This window comes from Anopheles maculipalpis, chromosome 2RL (assembly GCF_943734695.1).
Source record: "Anopheles maculipalpis chromosome 2RL, idAnoMacuDA_375_x, whole genome shotgun sequence".
Lineage (NCBI taxonomy): Eukaryota > Metazoa > Arthropoda > Insecta > Diptera > Culicidae > Anopheles > Anopheles maculipalpis.
Window position 1 is genome coordinate 56,257,592 of NC_064871.1, and position 23,773 is coordinate 56,281,364.

A 23,773-nucleotide genomic window follows, 5' to 3' on the forward strand; every position below is an offset into this window, starting at 1 on the left:
CTTTACTAAAACAACAATGAATTCCAACAATCTTTAAATTTTATGGTCTATATGCTTAGTTATTCATCATAACCCTAGACTTAAATTAATATCCAGACTTTAAAGGGATGAAAACCTTATTGTTAGCTCCAATATTCAATAAATTTTGTAAACCGTTACAATCCTCCATTCGTTGATGGTTCTTGTACGATGGAAATTTGCCACTAGTGGCTCATAATCCTATTCCCTAGCAAGTTAAAGCTGGCCGCTATCGTATTTCGATACATAAAATTGAAATCGATACCAAGCAAAATGTGGACCGACCATTCCTTAAGCTTCATATATTGCAAGATAAACAGACAGTAAGCAAAAGTCGATTATCCGCTTCAATAGAATCTTTGTTAAGAACTCAATGTGGAAGCGATTAAATTATTTCCTTCCGTTTTTAGCGCTGCGCTAGCCACCCGAACCAATACCCCTTGTGACGACGTAACAAACCTTTGACATCTTCTTGAACGCTTCCTGACACTCGTTTTTATCCACACCGTAGCTAGAGCATACAATCGAAAATTCATCACCGTCGATTGTTCCGTCGTGTGAGGCATCTTCGAGGTCAAACATGAAATTCATGTATCTGAAATGCAATGAAGAAATATATAAATAAATGTTTAGGAAAACTGAGGGATAAAATGGTTCTTGAATTTTTTTATCATTGTTGTACTGTTGTTAGGGTAAAATTAAGATTTATAAAAAGGAAGGATGGTTTTATATCCTGGAAAACACAGCAATGTTTAAGAACATTTATTTGTTATCATCTGGTTTCTCTTTATTTTGTTATAAAATGATAACGTGCACTACATCGGGTTGTAATTGTATTCACTATTTTTGTAATTGAATGATAAAAAAAAAATAATTTAACCGATTGGTAATCCAGTAGCGACTATTGTATCAACATTATGCTGTACTATTTCTAAACAACATTTTGATTGCAAATTTTAATTTATTTATTTTTTATCGCATTGGCAAATATTAGAACTGAAAATTTTGTCATGTGACACGCAGTGACCAATAATTCAACAGCAGCATCCGTAGCACGCTTGTCCTACACTTCATCTTATCAGTGACATAAATTATTTTCCCAACTTGAAGCTAGTTCTTGAGAAATCAGGGAAATAAAGGGATTTAATTTATACTCGCTTTCCGACAGGTATTATTCCTCTTCACAAACATCCGTTTCGAATGAACTCACTTACTGTCTTCAACACAATGGAGAGTGATCCACCGACAACCATTGTGTTCCACAGCATTGTACGTCTTAAATTTCAGAAACCAGTTACAAGCACTAATTTAAATCATGGTTAATGGGCGTTTAAAGTGCTGTAGATAAGTTTTAGATACTAAGATATACAACAAGTAAGTATATAACGAACAGCAAGGACAGTGAAGTAATAAATAGAAATAGTTTTGTTTTCAAACCCAGGACTCTTTAAAAGATAGTTACGAATATGTTTAATTTGTAAGAAACCCAAATTCTATGTACGACAAACAACAAAATTAGTTCCCAACACAAGCGAGAACATACCTCAGTTGCCAGTCCATAACAGTACTTGGGTCCTTAGCATAGGCATCCCACATGTTGCACCACTCATCAACAGACACCTGAAAGGAGAAAGAAAAGCATATTTGGTCAACAACTCTTTTCATAATTTACACAAGCTGGATTGATATTGCCACGAGCATAATGTAATCATAGGGCAGACTGGCACTTTACCGTGATGATGATAGAAACTTAGAGCATAGAACGCTGGTAGAGTAGTTTAAAACAACACAAAGCCACAGCTACCCGAGTGTAGTACGCCAAGAACATTAAGGAAAACCCCATTTTTAAAAAGAGTGTTTGTCACATCAACATTCTCTAACTCGAATTTCACATAGACGTGAGTGTGTAAAATGTTTGAATTCAGCCCGACTTCTTTTACGGTAGCATCGGCAGTATCCATGCCACACGCATTGCGCAAAATTCTTCCTCTTTTCATTGACATATTTTTCGCTCGGTCACATTTGCACATTTTTTGGAAAATGTTTCATTCTAGCCGTGGTCATTCGAGATTCACGGGGTTTAATTTTCCAGCAGTAAAAGCGATGCCCTGATTTATAAACAGAACACGTGCGACCGCTACGCATGGCTTTACCTTGTTTCAAAATGTGTGCTATTGGGAGTTCTTTGGCACGATTAATTTAATATATCTGCTGGCAACGTTCCAGTTTTGAATGTACCAGAGGTTTCGTTAGGTTTGTATGGTTTGCACACATTCAGCTGCCATGTTATGAACGATGTGCCGAAAAGGAGAAAAAACACTCAAATGTGGTACCGGCACAAATGACCGCATTAATCGCCTTCTGACGACAAACAACATGCACATCGATAGCCAAACTCTATGTCTAGGAACGACTGTATCATGGGATGTCATAGAACATTTGTTTCCAAACATTCTTTTCAAATAAATCCTTTTTAGGTTTTGGAAGAGCACTATGATTTTAGTCAATCGTTTCATCGTGTACAATTCTCAATTTTGGAATTGAGAAGTCAACATCGTAAATAGAAGTTTTGGAAGGTCCTTTTCAAAAACAAAACTCTCGGTTATTTCTATCACCGGCCAGAAGAATTGTCTGCTCTACAGAAAATGTGAGACCTAAATTTTCTCGTGCATATGGCAATAAGTTTATACAACACAGTACAAGCCACGGGTAAACTTCTTATATGGACATATACCCTCTTGCCATAATCTAACTTTCACGCTATGCTCCAACAATGAGCAAAAGAGAAAATCCAAACTAATAAATGACTTGAAGCCTTAAAGTACATTCACAGAGTAGTGTATCTATTCTGTTGATAGGGTCAGAAATTTTGCACATCACATCCTCGATGCAACGAGTGAGCTCTACTGGTCTGTGTCCATAAACTAACATGACTTAAATTATATTACGTAGCCCCAAATTCGGTCATGCCCGTCGAAGACGCCTGGTCTCCCAGTGGGATACGTTTCCGACGACCAAGCGGCTATTCTCCTGTGTATCGTATATGACAACAGGGTGTGAGTCACGACCAGTTTGTTCTTACACTCTTACATCTTGTTCTTAGTAATATTAAAAATGTACAAAAAACCGATAGTATTGCCAAGCAGTATTGCTCCAGGGAAAATCTTTGCAAAAAAAAAACAAAGAAAAAGACTAAAGCTATTATTTCTAGTTACATGAATATTGTGTTAAGCTCGAAACGTGCGCTGCTTGAAAATGGTTAGTCTATAAAGGCTAAGCCCATATGCACGTATCAATAAACTGCCTCTTCACTTTACTCGCAACACACCTCTACTGCTGAATGCAAAACAATGCTCAAGAGCAGATACTAAATAAACACAGTATATTACGAAACGCATCACAAAATTGTAACAGTAATTTATTGAACATTGGCTTTCCTTCTCAAGCCAACAACCACTACTAGGGTTCTTTTCAATACAAATTTATCTAAGTAGTGCCATAGTTTGCGGATTTTACATCGATCTGAGTTTTAATAGTTTTTTTCTACAAAAAATAATAAATAAATAAGGTACAAAAAATGTATATATTTTTTTCACATTTTACATTCCATAACTTCATACAAAAAACCGGCAACTGATCCGCCCAGTTCTATAATCTCTTTTTCTTGTGACTAAAAGCACCACGGCCGAACCCTGTCTCATGAAACAGGACAACGTTACTAGCTCCTGCCTAAGAGATGCAATCAAATTTGCTCTGCTCCTTGCAGTGCTTGTGCCGTGATAAATAAAAGCTTGTCGATTGCACCAAAGGCATAGCAAAAACTGCTGACACGACTCGTTTCACGTTTTGCAAACGCGTTCAACACTAGCCTCATTCTAAATTGCAAACCTTGCAAATAGAATTGAAGCGCTTACTGCATCTTGCGTTTGCTTTCACGATGCACAATTATCTGTGCTTTCCAGGTAGCGGCACGTTTTTATTGCATGGAAGTCGTCAGAAATATAATGGCAAATAACCACGATGGTATATGATTTATTGTGCTGCTTTTTGTGGGGTTTTTTTTTTTTTTTGTAATAAAAATGGAGATTTTCCCATTTCCAAATTCCTCTTTTACCAATTCTTGTACAGATTAATTGACTACCAAAAAAAATAAAAAAATACGAAAAAGACAACATTTTTCTTTAATAGAGAAAATACAAACAATGGGCAAAGTCTGCAAACAAGATGGTATGTTTTTTTTATCAGTTAAAAAATCATAGAAGAATAATCGCGATGGAAGGAGTTCAAATCTTCACTTCAAGTATTCCTTTCTTCCATAACTGTCAGTTATTTGACAAGCTGCAGCACGTGATGCGGCATAGTCTGCGGCCTGTTGATACGCATACAAACAACATGCTACGATTGAAATATCTAGACCTGATCTAAATCCTTTACGACGAAGATTGACGGTTAGACTTACAAGTCAACCATCAAATTACGAAATATGGTTCATACTTGAGGTTAGGTTGTTAGGTAAAAAAAAAGTCAACATGTTTTAACGTTTGGACTAACCCTTAGTTATTATCAATTTACCATCATATCATTTTTCATTCATGGTATGAAAGTATTTTCACTAGCCACTTTAACCACACGACCAAATAAACGATAAATTTCAGTAGTCATGATGAGCCTATAAGAAACCATTTTCGTTTTGAACCGGTGCTCATAACACAGAGCCCCAAACAAGTGCTCGAAAGGAGTAGTCATCGTATTCCACGCATCGGACGCATAATCGCTCTACACAGTATATTATAGTTGCTCTCTGCTGTGCTCAAACTAATCCTCAGATCATTAATCTTCACTTGGTTCGTGATGTCGCGTTCTACAAATCAGAATGCAAAGCCGTACACATAGTGGAGCTTTACCGCCCGAAACATACGGTATGATTCACAAGCGTAAAATGGAGCTTAGTTGTTTTCACGCAACACTTTTCGGTGAGAACTATACAAACCCCTCTACTAGAGTTTTGAACGTTTGTGAATGAATAGGTGTTAAACCACAGCAATGGAGAGGGACAACTAAAACTAAGTCCACGAAATACGTTCAGACAATCATGCGGTTCAATGCTCAATGTTAGCTGCTAAATGTGCTGAAAAAACAAGTCACATTACACTTTCTATCTCCGTTGCTTAGAAAGAAACATTATTTAATTATCGCTCTCGATTATCGCACTTATCCTGATAATCACAAATGTATCTAAAGTGTGTCATATCTTCCAGAACGCTCAATGCTCATAATAGAAGTATATGACGTGGAAGTAACGTACCTCAAACATTAACGTTTAAACTTGAGCTGTGTTGAAATGTTGAAGGCTAAGAATATTCTTCAGTGTAGATCCTTTTTTTATGAAGCAATAAATGAAACGACTTGCTAAACTTTTCTGCCATGTACTTTTGTTGCTTATTTTTTATCTGTCACGCAAAACTCTAGCTCTAGCTTTTTCATTCAACCGCAACTCACTCACTCATGCTACGCTCGTGGAGTAAGGCGGAATGGATTAAAAATATTGTACGCTCTTTTAAATTCAAATCAACGCGAGAAAGAAAAGTTTCGCTTACCTGACCATCGTTATCTTTATCCGCCTTGGAGCGCAAGCCTTCCCAGATCTTGAACATACTATCGTGCGTTTCTACATTCTTTGGATTACCAGCCGGCCAGCCGCGAAGTTCACAGATTTTCTAAAACCCCCAAATATGCCACCCCATGAAGAAGTATGAAGAACCAGAAACGAAATTGGTTAGTTATGTGTTGTAAAGCATTTTCTGTAAAGTATGTCTAACTCGTACTGATTTCAGTAATATTTACCCACCTGGATAGCTAATTCGAAATCTTTACGGTCGATTTCTCCACTCTGGTTGACATCTATTCAATACAAAAGTTAGTATTAGCAGGATGTAATTGCAGGTTGGTAACAAATGTTTTACAATGGTTATTATGACAATGTACAATGGCAATCCGTTATGATGAAACAGCAAGTAGTAATTGTAATCATAAAAAGAAGAAGTTTTTTTTGTACAAATTTCCAGTGTCGTTTCATTGCATTAACGAACGAGAACATTGTGAACCTTTTGAATCTTCGATGAAACATGATTTCGAAGAAATGCATGCAATTTATGTTTCCGAAAATATACATTATCTCGTGTCTTGTTTCTTAGAACAATTACTGGTTTGTCATGTGTGTCTTCTTTCTCGATAAATTTCCATGGACCTTGGACACTTCATCCGTAGCTCGATAAACAATAAAGCATGTATAGATCTTAGTTTGTAACATTTAAAAAGTATAAAGTACGAACTTCAAGTTTTTCTTTCATACCATGATTACTGATAAATGTGGTATTTATTTGTTTATTTATAATTAATTATGACGGTCCAGTGCCGTATTGTCAACACCGCTTGTGTTGAGTATATTTAATAATCATATTGATAAGGCTTTTCCTCCTTATTCTTTGCCTTATCCCGGGCATACTCGGTTGAAATGTAGTATAAATACAAGACTTTCTGTCCATCAACATGTTCAACGCCATATTTGTTGGGAGCTGTGCATTTCAAAGCTTTCTTTGCAAATGTCACCATATTTTACAGAAGACTTTACTGCTATTTCATTTTTTCACCATCAACGATATTTTGTGATACTGTCTCCATCATCAGACTTTGATGTTGTTGACTCATGAATCACAATCTGATGTTCGTATTAAATTTTCCGTAACTGGTCGCGCCAAAATCAATTTAAATGTCGCTGAGCTTTGAAATGTCATCACAGTGGTGTGTATGTTAAACGACATTCATCTTAGCATGATATTGTCAGAATAAAATTCTAGTCATAGTAGAACGGTGCGAAAAATCTTTAGACAAACTTTATCTTTTTTGACAATACGACATTGTACCGTCATAATTAATTATAAATAAAATAAACTTTTTTAGCAATACGGCCTGGCCGTTGTACAGGAATAAAAAAAAACTAAATTAAATAAACTTTGTCTTTTTGTTGGTCAAAGTAACATAAACAATTTACGCGATCCTAACCATTTTTGACCTCTTCAAATTTTTGTTTTTGTCGTTATTTGAGTGGTGTTTATCGTCAATATTACCCATCCTTTTTGTAACTTTTTGAATTCTTATTTTACATTTTTTAGTAAAATGATACTCACCGAAGAATACATTGAACACATACAGCAGCTTCTTCTTGCGAAAGTCCGAGATTGGCGACATTTTTAGTTGATTACTGCTGCTTACTGCTTATCAATCTAAAAATAAATATAAACATAATGTAAAGCAAGGGTTCGCATACAAGTTAAACACAGTTATAAAATTTCGTATATAACAGGTTGGCTGATAAGTCCCCGGTCTGACACATAGATGGCGCCGCTAGTATTAAATGCATATTATTTTTATAAAGCACCAACCTTCAAAGGATTCGTGTCAAAATTTGACGTCTGTATGTCAATTAGTTTGTGAGACAGAGCTTCTTTTGTCAAGCAACTTTTGGTTGCTTGACGAACGAAAAAAGAACGAAGAAGAAAAAAGTGTTGTTTCCACCACCAAGACAACGCACCGTGCCACAAGTCATTGAGAACGATGGCAAAAATTCATGAATTGGGCTTCGAATTGCTTCCCCACCCACCGTATTCTCCAGATCTGGCCCCCAGCGACTTTTTCTTGTTCTCAGACCTCAAAAGGATGCTCGCAGGGAAAATTTTTGGCTGCAATGAAGAGGTGGTCGCCGAAACTGAGGCCTATTTTGAGGCAAAACCGAAGGAGTACTACCAAAATGGTATCAAAAAATTGGAAGGTCGTTATAATCGTTATATCGCTCTTGAAGGGAACTATGTTGAATAATAGAAACAAATTTTGACAAAAAAATGTGTTTTTCTTTGTTAGACCGGAGACTTATCAGCCAACCTGTTAATTATGTAAACTTGTATGATAATTAATATGTTTTAAGTTTGAAGTATTGTTATTACGAAAGTATACTTTTTGCTCTTGTAGGTTTTTTTTTCGAAATAATAATAAAAAATTAACAGATTAAAGTACGCAACATTTTTAATTTTGACCCAAAAATAAGCGTTTTTGTAAGGTACTATTTATTTGTTCTGTGTTAAACATAGGAACTTTTGAAGAACGTGCCTCTTCGAGAGACAGAGAACTTGGTTCATTCATTTTTTGCTATTCCAACAAAACGGCCTAGCCGTGTTGCTTCTTAATTCATTCATATTGGAAATTTTAATCTCCCTAAAGAACCTACTTCAAACAACCTTCCCAATATCGTAAGTAGTATTGAATGGACTCAAGAAGTACAAAATGGCTTATTTTCCATGGAGACAATAACGATAGCAATTAAATGATTTACGGTTAAAAATGTATACCTTTTACAGGGGTTTAGAACATCAAAACAAAAAGGCTTTTTGTAAAGGTTAAAACGCACGGTAAAAAAACCATGCTGTATTGGCAGCAATAAGGCCAAACCGTTATTGCGGAATAAAATATATATATTTTGCCCATTGGCACTACTGCATTTTAAGCTGTCAAACTTCTTTTGTGTAACAACAATCATTCATTCTATCAGCTACAAAGACTTTGACATGGTTTATTTAGCTTCATCATGTTCGACTATCCGTTGACGGAGTGGCTGTTTGTTCAATGCAGTTATTTTATTTATCCACCCAATGCAATTTGTACTTACTAATTGATGGCAATTCAATTTACAGTATACTTTTAACAATACGCTCCGATAACAAGGCCCGTTGAGATCTGCATCATGGGATATGAATAATCATCCTTAATATAATTGATTACTCTTTAGACGGATAGACAGACGGGGGAATACAGTATGAGTGTTATGAGCATTCAATATTTCAATGATTAATTGATTCATGCGTACACTTTGCTCATACTCTGTATTGTTTTACATATGTTCCAGTTGATTTCATTGTTCGTGTGCTGTTTTCAATTGCGGCAAAATGCAGTAGGGCAGCATGCCCTGGTTTGTAAAACAGCTTCTGTACAGAAGCAAAAACAACTTCCATGTTATATACTCGTGACATGCAATGAGCATAGGATTATATTCAAAAATACATCAGTTTGTAGAATGTCAAAATATTGTCAGCTATTGAAATACATCAGGTTTAATGAAAAACAAACAATGAATTTATTTATTTCAAGGGATTTGAAGATAAAATTGTTTATGGTGCTGTAAATTGTCTTGTGATAGACTTTGTGAACCTAATTACCCTTAAAAATGCTTCGACTTTATTTCTGATGAATAGTTCACAAAACTGGGAACTTAAAAAAAAAGTAGTATGACAATATTTAATGTTATTCGAGCGTCATGGCAGTCCGTTCGATTTAAAAAAGGCGTTTTTTTTCGATAGTATTAGTACCACGATGCAACATTTCCATTTTAGATCTTGATGTACATGATTAGTTTACTACCTGTCGTTAATTGTACTCTCTTTAAGTCCTCATTAAATTCCTTTAAAACATTGGAAGAACTTAGGAAAAGTTTTAATTGCTTTCTTAAGCGAAGCAATCAATTGCAAATGAAAACAGGAAGTTTCCCTTTGAATTTTAGACAAGTGTAGCTTGTTGTGCATCGTTTATTATGCTTTGCTGTCCCATTTTCAATGGATGTTCCAACTAATTCAAATTATTTCAATTTTTTCCTCTAAAATTATTTCTGGAACAATTGAAAATTGATCTAACTGCCACCAACGGCAACATAAGCGCCTGGGCACCCAGCCAAATGTTCACAGCATCGATCTGGGTGAAATTTGCTTTAGGTGCTCCAGTCGACCATTTTAGTTAAACTACGGTTTGGTATACTGTATGAAAATAAAGCACTTCTTTTGAAGCAACAACAAAATTAATGTTCGATATTTCAAACAATCTTTGTGTGTGTGTGCAGCAAAACTTTTTCTTCTTCTTCCTTGTCTTTGACAAAAAACATTCTCAAAGAGTTCTGGTTTGCCAATTATGGGACTTAAAATACCCATTGAATAGTTAGTTGTGCGTTTGGAGAAATGAATGGAATCTGGTATCAGTCCTTTCGTGTTAGCAACCGTCCTCACTATCACCCTGCCATTAGGCCGACCTGATACACTGCACAACTCCACAGTACTCCTTACTTTGTGTTCGATGGACTGTTGTATTCAACCAACCTTCCATTGTGTAGCATTGTGTAGTATATGGTAACATTCTTACGTTTTGTGCTAAGGATCGAAACGGGTTTTATAATCTTCTCCAACAAATCTTAGCTATGAGCGTATACCACAACATCGATACACTCGTACCACTCCATTCTTTTGGTGGCAGAGAACCTGACCAATTAAATGAGTTTTATTCCCACAAGAATATAACCCTCCACACGGAATGGAATGAAGTTATCGGTTCGTAGATAAAATAGATAACGAAAATTGTCCTTCTGTTGCAAGATCCTGCACCTTAAACTGAAAACATTATAAAAGTTTGCATTTCGGCTTACAGATATAGTCATACTTTAAATTTTAGCTTTTAATCGAAGTATAAACTTTGCTTTCTAAATAAGTTTAATATCACTTCATAATTGCATTTATTTAAAGAAGATAATTGTTATTCAAATCATTTGAGCTTCAAGCGCTTGTAGCAAAACGAAAAAACTTCTTGTCTTCATATGTATAATAATACACGTATAATGTTGATTAATCATTGGTTCACTTTTAATTTAAAATCTCCTTGACACTGTGTAATATTCTTATGATTTCTGTACACGAAATGCAGTTATTAATTTAAAGCTTTTGATTTAATTTTTTCCACTTCAAACTGAACTTTTTGCAATGGACAGCATGCGAATTTTTAACTTCCAACGATTATAAATATACATCTAAATGGCCCCGACTCCAAGGGCCATGCAGAGGGGCCATTCATACGTGCTGGCAAATGTGTATTCCGAATAGCAACGTTTCATAGAGCAAAAAGCTCTATAGGCTTTCCTCCATTCTTCCCATCCACTCAACGTGGATGGAAGTGATGACACCTGGCACGTAGATGAATACATTTCACGTCAATGTGAAGGCTGATCCATGAAAGCGTACATAGCTCAATATATCAACATCGATTGACGAGTGCAAACTTGGCGCCTAAAATGTGTTAAACCGTAAAGCCAGGTTGACCTGATGGATAACAGAGACAGTATAGTGAAGAGATTGATGATAGTGTTTGCTTTTACCTCGATCACCTTGACCATTTTCTATCGGACAAAAAATCAAGCAATGTACAGTTTCTATTCTTCTTTTTGAGACATCTTGTACGAGGAACGTAGACGAATAAAGAGAACCCATCAAATCGCTAGTGTGATGATGCTCAAGATGCCGAAATTCGCAAAACAGGTATAAATTATATCGAACTATTCTATTTGATCAGTTTTGAATATGCTTCCTTTTACATTTTTTAAGAAATATTCAGGAAAACAGTTTAATCAAGGCGTGTGTGATAATACTTGCTAATGCATTATAATCGGCAGTTCCTCATTCTAGCGTCAGACATTCTTGTCGTTCAGATCCTATCTTTCCTTCACATTGTCACATTGTCTTTCTCCACGCCTTCTTTCGATGTGATAATTACCAATCCTTATACTAAGCTCGAAAGGATTAACAATTATCTAGGCACCTAGGCCGCATGAGTTCGCAATCGGTGGCGCTCCCGTGTTCTATCTTTAGTCCTTAGCACTATCTATTTCTACTTTACGCTATTCCTCAAAGCACTGTTGGTGTCGGGTGGTGTCTGTTATCTATCCATCCGAGAATTGATACATAATATTATTTTTTGAGCTGGTTTACACTCTGCCACATGCATATAGTATATCATACTGTTGCTATACATCATGTAACGTTAGTCATGCTTTCATCTTTTAGTTAACCAGTTAATGTTCTATAAAAAAAGTACATAAAAATATCTAATAATTTTTTTTGTTTATTCCATACAATAAAACGGTTTCCATTTATAAGCGTAAATCTTGGATGAATTTGTACATTTTTAGTTACATAGTATTTGTACATCATTAGTTTAAATATAGAACCATTCAAGAAAGTTTAAGTATAAAGGCATTACTGACTTAACAAATAACATACCTAGCTAGAGGGGCACCAGATGGTTTTTGGTGCAGTTCGTAATGCTTCGCTGACCCACAATCCAAACATTTGGGGTTTTCATTTCTCCTGAACCATGTGCTCTGTAAACTCACCTCACCTCACGAGGGTGATTGATAAATTTTCAAGACTGATGGGAACTCATCTGAACTAACCTCTCCCTCTTCGTGTAAAGGACTTATTTTCCGAGTACGATTTAAAACAAACGTTTTGTAAAACACTATACGGTAAGCACTAACTAGTAGTATCTTGAAAAAAGGGACGAAACAAATGGTTTATTTTTGGCTCATTAGGTGAACATGTTAATATTCACAATGTATACAATTCACTTTTAAGATTCTTGATTGAGATTTCGCTAGCATCTACAAATTAGGTCATCATTCTGTTTAACAGCGTGATTTCAGTAACGTCTGCACAACAATCTTCTTATGATCTGTTCAACTTACTTCAATTGAAAACGTTATCTTTGTAAGTTTAGCTTAAATTCAGGTGCATTCTATGTATTCTCTAATCACTGTCATATCTAATGGTAAATACATAAATGATCAGTTCATGGGTAACAGGAAAATATAGTACGGAAAATCACATTTTACACTTATAAACACAACAGTTTAGTATAAATTCTATAATTCTTATGAGTAAAACAAAAATTTCCAATGAATCCCTTCTTATACACCGATCATCGGTGATCGATTGTTGGTATGTTTTTGAATTGTTAAATGTTATGTTGCACTGTTATGAAGCATGCTTATCGCAATGAATACGATTTAAGAATACACACACACACACACACACACACACACACACACACACACACACAAACTCGCGCTCCTTAAGGATACGATTAAAACGCACTGAAACGTACCAGCGTACTCGATGACCAACGCAGATGCACTAAGTTATGAGTTCACTGCTGATACCTGTCCTTAGTGGAGAAGGCGAAGGTGGTATGAACTGTTAACCAGGCACACGAAGAATACGGCAAATTGTCGCACTGTACGGTTGCTTTTATAGGTACGACTAACGCCAAACCCGAGCGATAAGAAACAATGGGTTCTACACTAACGCATGCAAATGTGTACCTACCAAAATGACCAAATATTGAAAAGGGGTCTTATGATACCAGTATAAATAGTATCTTTTGAAACATTGTATAAGCTATATAACTTTGGATGTTTTAAAGTAATTTTTAAATACCGAATAAAATCCATACTTGATACTAAATTATTTTCATATCATATGAATGTGAATAAAAATTGTTTCTATGCGTCGAAGAACTCACGAAAAATTTCTTTGTGTTTTATGTTTAATGTAAATATACCAATATTCTTTAATTTATTATAAAGCGTTTAGTATTATCATAATTATCTAATGAAGAATTCTAACCAATGCTCATCCTCCTAGTATGATCAGCAGAAACTCAAAGGTGCCAATATGAACATTTGACCCCTAAAGCTGCTGCTCGTTGCTCGTTGTGCTATAATTGTTTCCATTAGTGTCAACAGGGCCAGCATTCCAGGCTCGGGTACTACCTTGCACGCATCCAAGAGAGAACCGTAGCGATGTTTCGGACGAACGATTCGGGAGCAAAATTTGAGCACGATTCAAACGAGTTCCCTACACAATCGCGGAACCCCGGGAGTTGGCGCATAGGACAATTGTAAGGGTAAGAGACTCTGCTGTCCGCATGCTGGCTATTAATGGTTGCAAGCCGAGTTCACTCTCTCCCACAAATATGCAGGGAGGCTCCGTAGTCACTCAGCCTTATCTAGGACGAAGGTTCTCTGCAGTTATTGGTGCTTTTTACTCATTTTTATCCTGCGCTTCGTGTTTCGCATTGCCCCGACCTGGCCTTTTTGGGGCCGGTGTTCGGGTTTTTCGATGCGAGTTTTGTGTTTGCTGTTCGGATCCCAACATAAGAGAATTTTAAACTATCCGCAACGTAAAAAATCCAACCCCCGCTAAGGTGTCTCAAACAATACATTTATGAAAAAAAAACGAGTGATTCGACGCCAAGCTAAACCAAATTGAACGATCCCAAAGACTCGCGAAGAAACGTTAATGTACCATTGGGCCAGTTGTCGTTCGAATGACAGGATGCATATCCTGTGAAGCATTCGTTCAAACTCAATTTCTCGTGCATACTACACAGCCTTGCTTGCCTACATCCGGTACGACGGGCAAAGTGCTTGTGCGAAAATGTCGGTGACATATTCATGTTTGCTCGGCAGGAGCACACATCAAATTCCACGATTTTATATATCGAAACGACCGTACGGTTAGTTGGCTTTTTCTGCTATCTTTTTTTTTAACGCTGAACGCTTACACGTGTGTATAGCGCGCTTTTTTGAAGCTGAGCAAAATTCTTACGCACATGCACTTGAGCGCAATGAAACAATTTTGAAACGAATAGTCGTTGCAGTATCGACCTATCCATCAACTATTAGTATATTAATCAGCTACTTGAAGTAATTTGTGTTAATTAAATTGAACTAATATTTATCAAAAGACACCTTGCCTTAGAAAAATCTATTAAACTGTACTGTACACCCATGCAATCTCAAAATTACTGGTATTCATTTTTGAATTACAGCATCCAAAGGACTTGACCCACCATTTGTGGCTTTCGTGTCTTTATAATTCTCTATGGAAGTTGAAAAATTAACACTGCGTATGGGAGAACGGTTTGGAAAGGCTTCTTTACTGGACACTCTTTGGACACCCAGGGCGTACAAAAAAAGTTGCTGCTACTTCTTCCTCTCTTTCTTTGCGGACGCCACTAACATTTTGGCTAACAGACTTTCCACTTAAAAGTGCTCGCTGTTACGATGTTATTCCATATTTTGGTTTCAAATTCTATTCTTTCTATTCATATTCCATTCTCCCATAATCCATCCATAAACAAGTGATTTGGAATCACTCAATCACATCCGTATGCATCATAGTTTTAAATTTAGTACATCCGCTGTATTCCATCATTATCGTAGCCCAAAAAGCTGACTCATTTGACATTCAATTATGAACAAATAATGGCGATATGTACAAGGCCTCATTGGATTGAAATTTGCTAACACTGTGGCCATGCGCATTTTTAGAACCAAGGCTGCACATATTTAATGGTTTGATGGGTCTGATCGTGGCTGATAATGGGTATCTATGATTTCAACTATTAACATAATGCTTGTTATGCCACTGCAAAGTTTTTAAAATGAACAAGTATAACACATAGCTTTAGGTAATAAAATCCAAGCTTGAAAAATATTACATGAATGTTTACCATTAGAAACACATGTACAACCTACCATGCATTTCTAACGATTAGAATAATGCCCTTGGTAGCCCTTGATACTCAGGAAACGCCAAGGCACAGACCAAACAGGAACTTTAATTTACACTCTGCAGAGACGACTGAGAGGATAGAAATGAGATTTGTATAACCCATATACAAGCGCTTTGGTGTGCCAAATACGCCAATTATCAAGAATTTTCTGCCAGCCCTCCCGCTTGAACGCGTATCCTACAGCTTATGCTGAACACCAAATCCATGCTTATTTTGGCAGCATTCTAAGCCACATGTGGACACATTCTGGTGCAAATAATCGGATTTGAATCAAGGCTGGCTTATAGTGTTAACGTGTTTTTTGCACTCATTGATTGTTTTTTCGAGTGTTTTTCAATGGATAATATAAAGTACCCAAGGCTATTGAGACGCTAAAGCTCAAATGGTGCAAAAAGATAAACACTATCAACAACTTTCGGAGTCTGTTACGAACATTTGTTTTTCATACAATACAAAATATCCATAACTTATGTTGTTTATGTTTATGTTTTCTATTTAAACTTAGAGGCGATCGAATAGTTCACACGAATCTTGCTGCATTTTGCAGTAGTAATAGTGTGTCCATAGTTCAATAGTGTGCTTTACTCACTTTCAACGCATTCTGACGCATCCGATGCCGTGTCTAGGCAACAAACTCAACTTCTTCCCAGGCCCGTAAATCTTTTCCTGTGCATTTATCTTTACAGCTACCCTGAAGTACAATTGTACGCATCTCGTATCTCGTTCCATCTCACACATTACGCAATTTATCTGCAGTAAATTGTTGCAATGCTAAGAAACCGCTCTGATGTCTCGTTAAGCAGTCGGTAAACAATTTCGGTAACGTTTTCTTTGTGCCCAAACATAACAAATCTTATTAATATTAATGCCAAAATCGTATATTACCCGTTTTGTACTGGCGAAGGAGTCAACGACCCTGCAACATTGTATAATGTATTAATTTGTATCGCTTTAATATCAACACGTCTTATCTTTCGCCCAGAGAATATACTTGATTTTGGAGCCATGGCAATGCTTCACCGAAACTTGTTATTTTCATGAAAGAAGTGGTATCAAAGCTCTACTGGACCGTCGGCTAGTAAACAGAACTTGCTGCTCCGGGAGGGGTCTTTAATGGCAAATCAAGACCTGTCTCGGTTGCAGTGTTAAAAAAAAAGGTGAACAAAGAAACAGGTGGAAATGTTTCTGCATGGAACAGAACCTGATAAAAATTTGTGCTGCAACGTTATCACTATGAGATAAACAAGATAAGTTTAAATAAACTAATAATTACACACAGAACAGGGAAAGTGTTGTTAGATGCTAAGAAGCAAGAGAATGTTCCGTTAACATTGATAACCTGTTACACATTTGGTCATCATTTTGGCCAAATAAATCTTTCTTTGAAGCACTTTTGACAGGACCTTTTGATTTTTGCATTCGATATGATTTTTTCTTGTTCATCTATTCAACACAAGCGGTGTTGACAATACGGCACTGGACCGTAATAATCAATTGTAAATAAATGACTTTTTCTTGTTGTATTAATTAATGCTAATGATTATTTATTTTATTTTATAAATAATGACGGTACAATGCCGTATTCTCAACACCACTTGTGATGACTAAATTGCATTAATATAATGGTAAGGCATTTCCTCTCTATTCTTTGGCAGTGGTAAAGACCATATTAAACGATTTGAATTTAATTTTTAAACTCCTGACCGCCCGGTTGTCCTATGGCGTGGACTGGTGGAAATTCAATGGCGGGCTGCTGGTATTAATGCAACAGGACCGGAGTTCAAATCCCTTCCGGATCGTTCCCCCGTATTGAAGTTTGACTTTCCAACTAGATTGTCCAAAAATTGAGGACAATTAAATAGCTGGTAAATAGTATACACAAAACAATATTCGAAGTTCATCCATATTCTGCATGAATAAGCAATCTTCTTCTTCTTCTTCTTCTTCTTCTTCTTGGATTAACGACCACTAAGGTCACGCCGGCCATCGAATCGGCGCTTCTTCTTCACATCAACTTTGTTACTTTATTGATACATTGATCTCTACTACTGCAATACGAGCATATTTTGCTGCCCTTCCTGCAACGCGTGCTATATTCTTAGAGCTATAATACCGTTGATAATCGTTGGTTGTGTCATTGATTCAAACACTTTAGACGAAGTATGTGTAGAGCTATTTGGTGACCCAGGTGGTAGTAACCCTGGTATTTGCACTACAGCAGCGGGTGTCAATCATCGTTCTAATCGTCTGACAACAAGTTACTTTTATTTTTTAACGATCCTTGATTAGTTAGATTTTAACTTATTTCTTTCTTTATTTGATTTACTTTATTTGTGATGACTGTATAATATACATAGATTTAACAAGACATTTCATTTCTGTTATTTGCCTTGTATGTACGGGACTACATGCTCGGTTGTGTATAATGGTGATAGCATGGTTGTTGTCCTGGATTAGACTTTAACTTGTGACATGTAAAATTTAACATGCATCATTCAGTTATATCGTAGCTTCTATTTTTCGTGATTTCATTGGCTAGTATATTTCATTTGCCTAGTGGATCATACTGAGTTTGTGTTATACTTCATTCATTATCTGATCCACGCTACGAGAACTGAGATTGAGAAAAGAAAACTTACAGATTTTTTTCTGTTTTTAATCAAATCCTTCTCTTCTTCTTCTTCTTCTTCTTTGCGAGGATATATCCCGGTTCGGTACAAGAGTCCAGCTTCCTGGGCCCTCCGGTACTAGTCCGTGATTGTGAAACACGATCCCCTTAAGGTTATCAGGACCGGCTACTTATGGCCATATGTCCTTTTAATCAAATCCACATGTAAGCAAGCGCGAATGTTGACAGTTTTTACTCTGGGACGTTTTCAGCTGCGTTTTTCTTGCATTACAGGCAACAATAATACGATATTGTAACACATTTTAATTTCACTATTTAATACGCAATGTAATAATGCGCTTGGTTTAAAAATTTAGCTTCTTCGTGTTTCTTGGCTTCATGTTTGTATTTTGTTTTTGTCTTATTATTGTCAATGTATTATTGCCATGTATTGCCATGTTCATAAATATTGCTTATTTTGTATATTCAGTCGATTCAAACAGCAATGCTTTGTAAGCTAATATACATATGTAACAAACCTTCAAATACTTTTAACATACCATAATCCCGCTGATAAACGCTGGTCCCAGAATTAAAATCGTTTATCTCGTAACGTAACGCAACGTAACGTAAAATCATAACGAATGCGGCAAGGTAGAGAAATATTGAAGAGGGAACATGTCAACAAGTGCGACTCTTGTACAGAACGCTTTTTTATGTTTCGCGTAGTGTTGCCTGGGTTAAATTTGGCTCTAGAAAAATAGCACTTGACCGATGTGAGCTTTCATAAAGCTTGATTGGAGCTTTCAAAAGTGTATCGTTTTCAAGTTTAATCTGAGCAAGTGGCACTATGGTCGAATCTTTAAGACTCTCGCGGCAATTATTTCTAGTCTTGCTTATTTCAATAGCAGCATGGAAAACTAATTTCCAGTGTCTTTTTTTATTTAGCGGGCGTTATTTAAATTTTTCATGTAATCAAGCTTTACAACCGATCACGAGCAGAGCTTAATTAAGAATATATAATAAAATTATAAGTCGTTATTCCGCACATTTTATACTACGATCCGTTCACCCACTCGGTTGTAAGCTGGTAGAGCCATCCGCTTAATCTTCTTTGTTTTCCTGTTATATCATCAACAGCCAAGCAGGCCCGTGCTCAACTATGCTAAAACGTTCAAAGAAAAAAAAATTTTTTTTTTATTTTTTTATAGAATCTATGAAATTCTAAAACGATATTCGACCCTATGTTACTGTCGAATGTTACTATAATCAAAATAATCTTCGTCTTCTCCTTCTTCTTGACTTAATTAACTTTGAGGTCCCGTCGGCCATCTAATGGCTTACTATACTTGCTGGTGCCACGTAATTAGATAGTCCTCAACGCGGAGGACTATCCATCAACACGGAGGACTATCGGATGTGCCATCCGGATGGCACATGAACCCCAATCCTGCCGTGTGGAGACCTACAATGTTGTGTGTTTTCTTTGTATATATTTAGCAGACGAATAATTTTGTGAAATATTTGAGATAAATAATTTTATTAATAATTTTACACTAGTACGGAAATTAATTTAATAACTAAATCCTGTAAATATGTATATTGCTCCTTCAACGCATATATTGTTACATCCTGTTACATCTATGAGCAGCATTTATTGAACATTATATTATTTTAAGTTTGTTCAACGTAAGATAAACAGGTTCGTAGCGAGTGGTTGGTCAGATTGACCATTGACTAGTTATTTAGCGGCACTAACTCAAGAAGCAGGTTGCATGTAAACGAAGGGAGACGGTATTAAGAATGCTTTCGAAAGCTCACCTATTGACACGTTGAAAAACCGATCCCGTTAAGCAAATCCGATTGACGAGCCTCTGATTGATGGAAGCTGATATGATCGAAGAACATTTTTTCAAGTACTTTTTGCCAACTACGCCAGAGTATCATAGCAACGGGCGAAAGAAAATAACAGTTGATTTTTGACAGTTGACAGTTGACAAATTCAAAAGGATACCCTGCATAACAAAACTATGTTTGCAAACAATGGTTCATATGAATTGATTATTCTGCCTTGCTTCAAGGTCAAAATCAACCTAAAACCACTAAAAAGAGTTCCAAAAACCATTATTGCACTGTTGCTGCTTTCATGCCATTCGATGACTGAATTATACTGCATTCACTTCAAACAATTCTCATAAAATAAGAAATGCGCAACAAAGGTTTTCAATTAAAAGTCCATTACAGCCACCAAAATTATAGTTCTGACGACAGTAGTGAAATTGTATTGCACCAACGCATACAAGATCTGACCAGACCACATGTAAAATGGAACCGATTGCCAATTACATCTTTCATCATTGTTACAGTTTTGCAACGTTTCCTGTATTTTTTTTTTTATTAGCAAAGATGTTTTCATTTGCGTGCCCTTGAACTTTTTTTTTCTTAAAGAAACGAAAATAATGATGGTTCAACCAATCCATCGTTACACGTCCTTCTACATATGGACTTGACCCGAGCGTTTCAACGACGATATGATGCAGATACTCACCCACGTATATGGTGTGGATCGTCATGCCTTTACGTTGCACCAACCACTAACACGCATCCGAGATCGCGTCAATGCAGCCAATTAATTTTCCGTCATTAAGACCAATATTCTCACCCTATCTTGGAGCCAGATTTGAAGATCATTAGATTTCCTAACAATAAACCACTTGCTACAGGCTTGAAAACATTAGGCTCATATGCTTAAACGAGAAGAACGGATTAGTAGAAATTGGGTCTAGGTGAAAAGGCTCCAAAGTATTTGTCCCACAACAAGATGGGTATGGAAATGAAAAAAATCAAAGCAGTTAACTGTTTCAATCTATGTAAAGCTTTCGAAGTGCCATGAAGCGCTTTTCAATTGGCCCAGTAGCATGTCAAATAAACGTAATAAAAATAAATATTTCTGTTTTATGCGTAGCGGTCTCATAAAGTAGATAGCTATTAAGCATCGTTTTGGAACTCCAAAATTCCGCTTGCTCTATACGATGCTGCATCATCATACGGATCGTATGAAATCTGCCCATCTATTATGCGCACATTGAGGCTGAATCGGCAACTTGTCCTGCGGTGCCGCACAATTTGTTTCCACGTTTAGTTTTGTGCTATTATTTCTTGTGCTGTGCTCTACATGCATGTTCCACGAAAATTGGGGCAACGATGCGCTCGAGCAGATGTACCGCGACGTCTACTGTTGCTGACGCTGAACAACTGTGGCGATGAAGTAACAAAGAGGCAACAATCGAACTCATCGCTGAGATGAGTCGTAAGCAGCAAAAATTAAATACACTGCGAAAAAGGGAACCACGCAATTTGAGAAGCGGCCACCCTTCGACTAATAATGCGGCGATTCGGGTAAACTGTCAATATAGTCTTAATAATTTACATTGTTTGTGTTTGAGTATACCTCTTAAAACAAATATCCAAACGATTTAACTAATTATATCGTGCAATAGCCACAGGCAGTGATTCCATCGCTATTCCCAGTCACACGGCAGTTCACAGTTAAATAAAATGTCTTGTTTAACAGTTGAGCGTCATTAACATGAATAGCATGATTACTTATGATGCGCAGACTTTATGTCCAGCGCTTCTGTCTTTGTAAGTACTGTTGGATTCATTTTACGTCATTTTATTATCGTTTGCCCGTGGCACGTGTTACTTGTTGCAGTGTTGCAATATTTTCTTCAATAGTAATTAATATGCTGATTGAACGAGATGATTTAATCAGGAAATTCCGTGTGGGTTGCATAAGGATGTCAAAGTTTGATCAACGCAATATTTCGGCCAAAACTTTGTTTTCTTTAGAATGAATAAAAATTTGCACACCCAGTGATAGTAGCAATGGGTAAATTTCTGAAGTAATAACACGAAGTTGTCCAAAGGGAATGGACGACTGTTATCGTTAGCCGGTTAATTTGTCATCGGTCTTTCGATCACATAAGCGATATCACATTATCGACCAACCACACAAATACCGTTTTGATGCCTAAAGTAATGAAAAGTGTTAGCAAGGGCCCAGAGCATTAGAAAATTATTGGGATGGAATCAAATGTGTTGCCCCTTTACGCCTGCAGGTGGATTATTATATCATTATCGCTCTGTCCCATTTTTCCTCCCTCGTAGTCTATGCCTTGCATACAATTAACAAATTATCTTGTTGCCATTGAGTGGCACTTTTCAAGCAACAAAAACACTCTTCCTAAATAGTATCATCTTGGCATTAGTAAACAGCATAATAACACCAAGTTTTTCGGTTGTGAACATTGAATGCATACTTATTTTGGACACCTTAGTTTAGCATCAATCAATCAAGCATATCAACTTTAGCTTCGTCCAACTGTGCAAGCATTCCTTACGTATGATCATTCAGAGCAAACCGCGCAAGGTCCTTTGCTCAAAATGATGCGCAAAGATTTTACCAAAGAAAATCATATCAAACTGTTTGGTCATTGAAAAATCCCTCTTCTTTTGTGTAAAACCAACACCAAAACCATAACTGCACAGTGTAATGCTGCCTGTAATACAACCTCAAACTAGGTGCTCAAGAAACGTGCAATACATGCTAATTTTACGACGCAGGGCGTAGCCAATAGCCACATTTTATAATACCCAATACCGGAATGTAAGACTTCCTTTCGCTTTCACCAGTTATTTATTAAGGCACACGTTGTCTCCAAAACTGTCAAATCTTAAAACTCGTTTTGTGCAGACTCTTCAGATTGTGTTTTTCTTTATTTGTTGTGAAAGGCTCTCGATTGCAATGCGATTGATTTTCCTTCTTCGTTAAGTATTCGCGGCTAAGGAAGGTCAGATGTGTGCTGCATGATGCACAGAGCTATAGAAAAGCTTTCAATTGTGTTAGGAAAAACGATTAAGCACAAAAAAAAGCACCGGTGAATCGTGACTCTGTTAGGCTGTCGCTGTATATGGAATTTACAGTTGATGGTGCAAATGTGTGTTTGTACTTTGATCATTTTATTTTGAAACGAGTAGATCAATTGCGCAGTGTATAGTGCAATTGCAATTTGCACTATAAAAATTAAATAGTTTTCTTTTATTCTTACATCGAGTTAAAGTATTATCAGCAAACAATAAAATGTGTATTGTTACCAAAAACTGATTATGAAATCCCTCAGGCATGGTTTCTCAGCCTCCGATCTTAAATTTATGCTGCTTTTCCATCTCCGAGCAAAGCTTGCTAAAACTGAACCCCAAACCATCGTAGAGGGGCACCTGAGTATCTCAACCACGAGGAATGCTCCCAGCTGCGAATAGGCGGCGGACGCTTTGTGTACATTCCAGTTTCACTCCGGCTCTCGACCAGACGCGACGTGAAGCGCTGTAATCGAAGACAAACGTTACGATCAACGTCTTTTCTTTTGGTCTTTGTTTAGTGCTTTCGTAAGTGATCCATAGCGAACGGAGGGTTAAAAACAAAATAAATATACGAAAGATAATCAATACTGGAAGACGATCGTTGGCCACTGAACTGATTTGCCCTGATGTGACTGTGTATAGATACATCGTGGTGAGTGTTCAGTATGCACAAAAGTGTTGAAATATTTGCTAGGTGTTTTTTAAAAACAATTAAGTTTTATTAGC

The 23,773-nt window shown here is 36.7% G+C and overlaps 1 protein-coding gene across 1 annotated transcript in view; it reads right to left on the reverse strand.

Moving 5' to 3' along the window:
• The window catches only part of LOC126559182 (calexcitin-1), a 228,915-nt gene that overhangs the window by 341 nt on the left and 204,801 nt on the right, over window positions 1-23,773 (reverse strand). The window contains exons 2-6 of the mRNA XM_050215301.1: window positions 7,206-7,289; window positions 5,867-5,919; window positions 5,616-5,735; window positions 1,562-1,638; window positions 478-613 (exon numbers count right to left, since the gene is read on the reverse strand). Coding sequence (XP_050071258.1) covers window positions 478-613; window positions 1,562-1,638; window positions 5,616-5,735; window positions 5,867-5,919; window positions 7,206-7,266 — 447 coding nt within the window. The 5' untranslated portion in view covers window positions 7,267-7,289. The remainder of the gene's footprint in view (window positions 1-477; window positions 614-1,561; window positions 1,639-5,615; window positions 5,736-5,866; window positions 5,920-7,205; window positions 7,290-23,773) is intronic.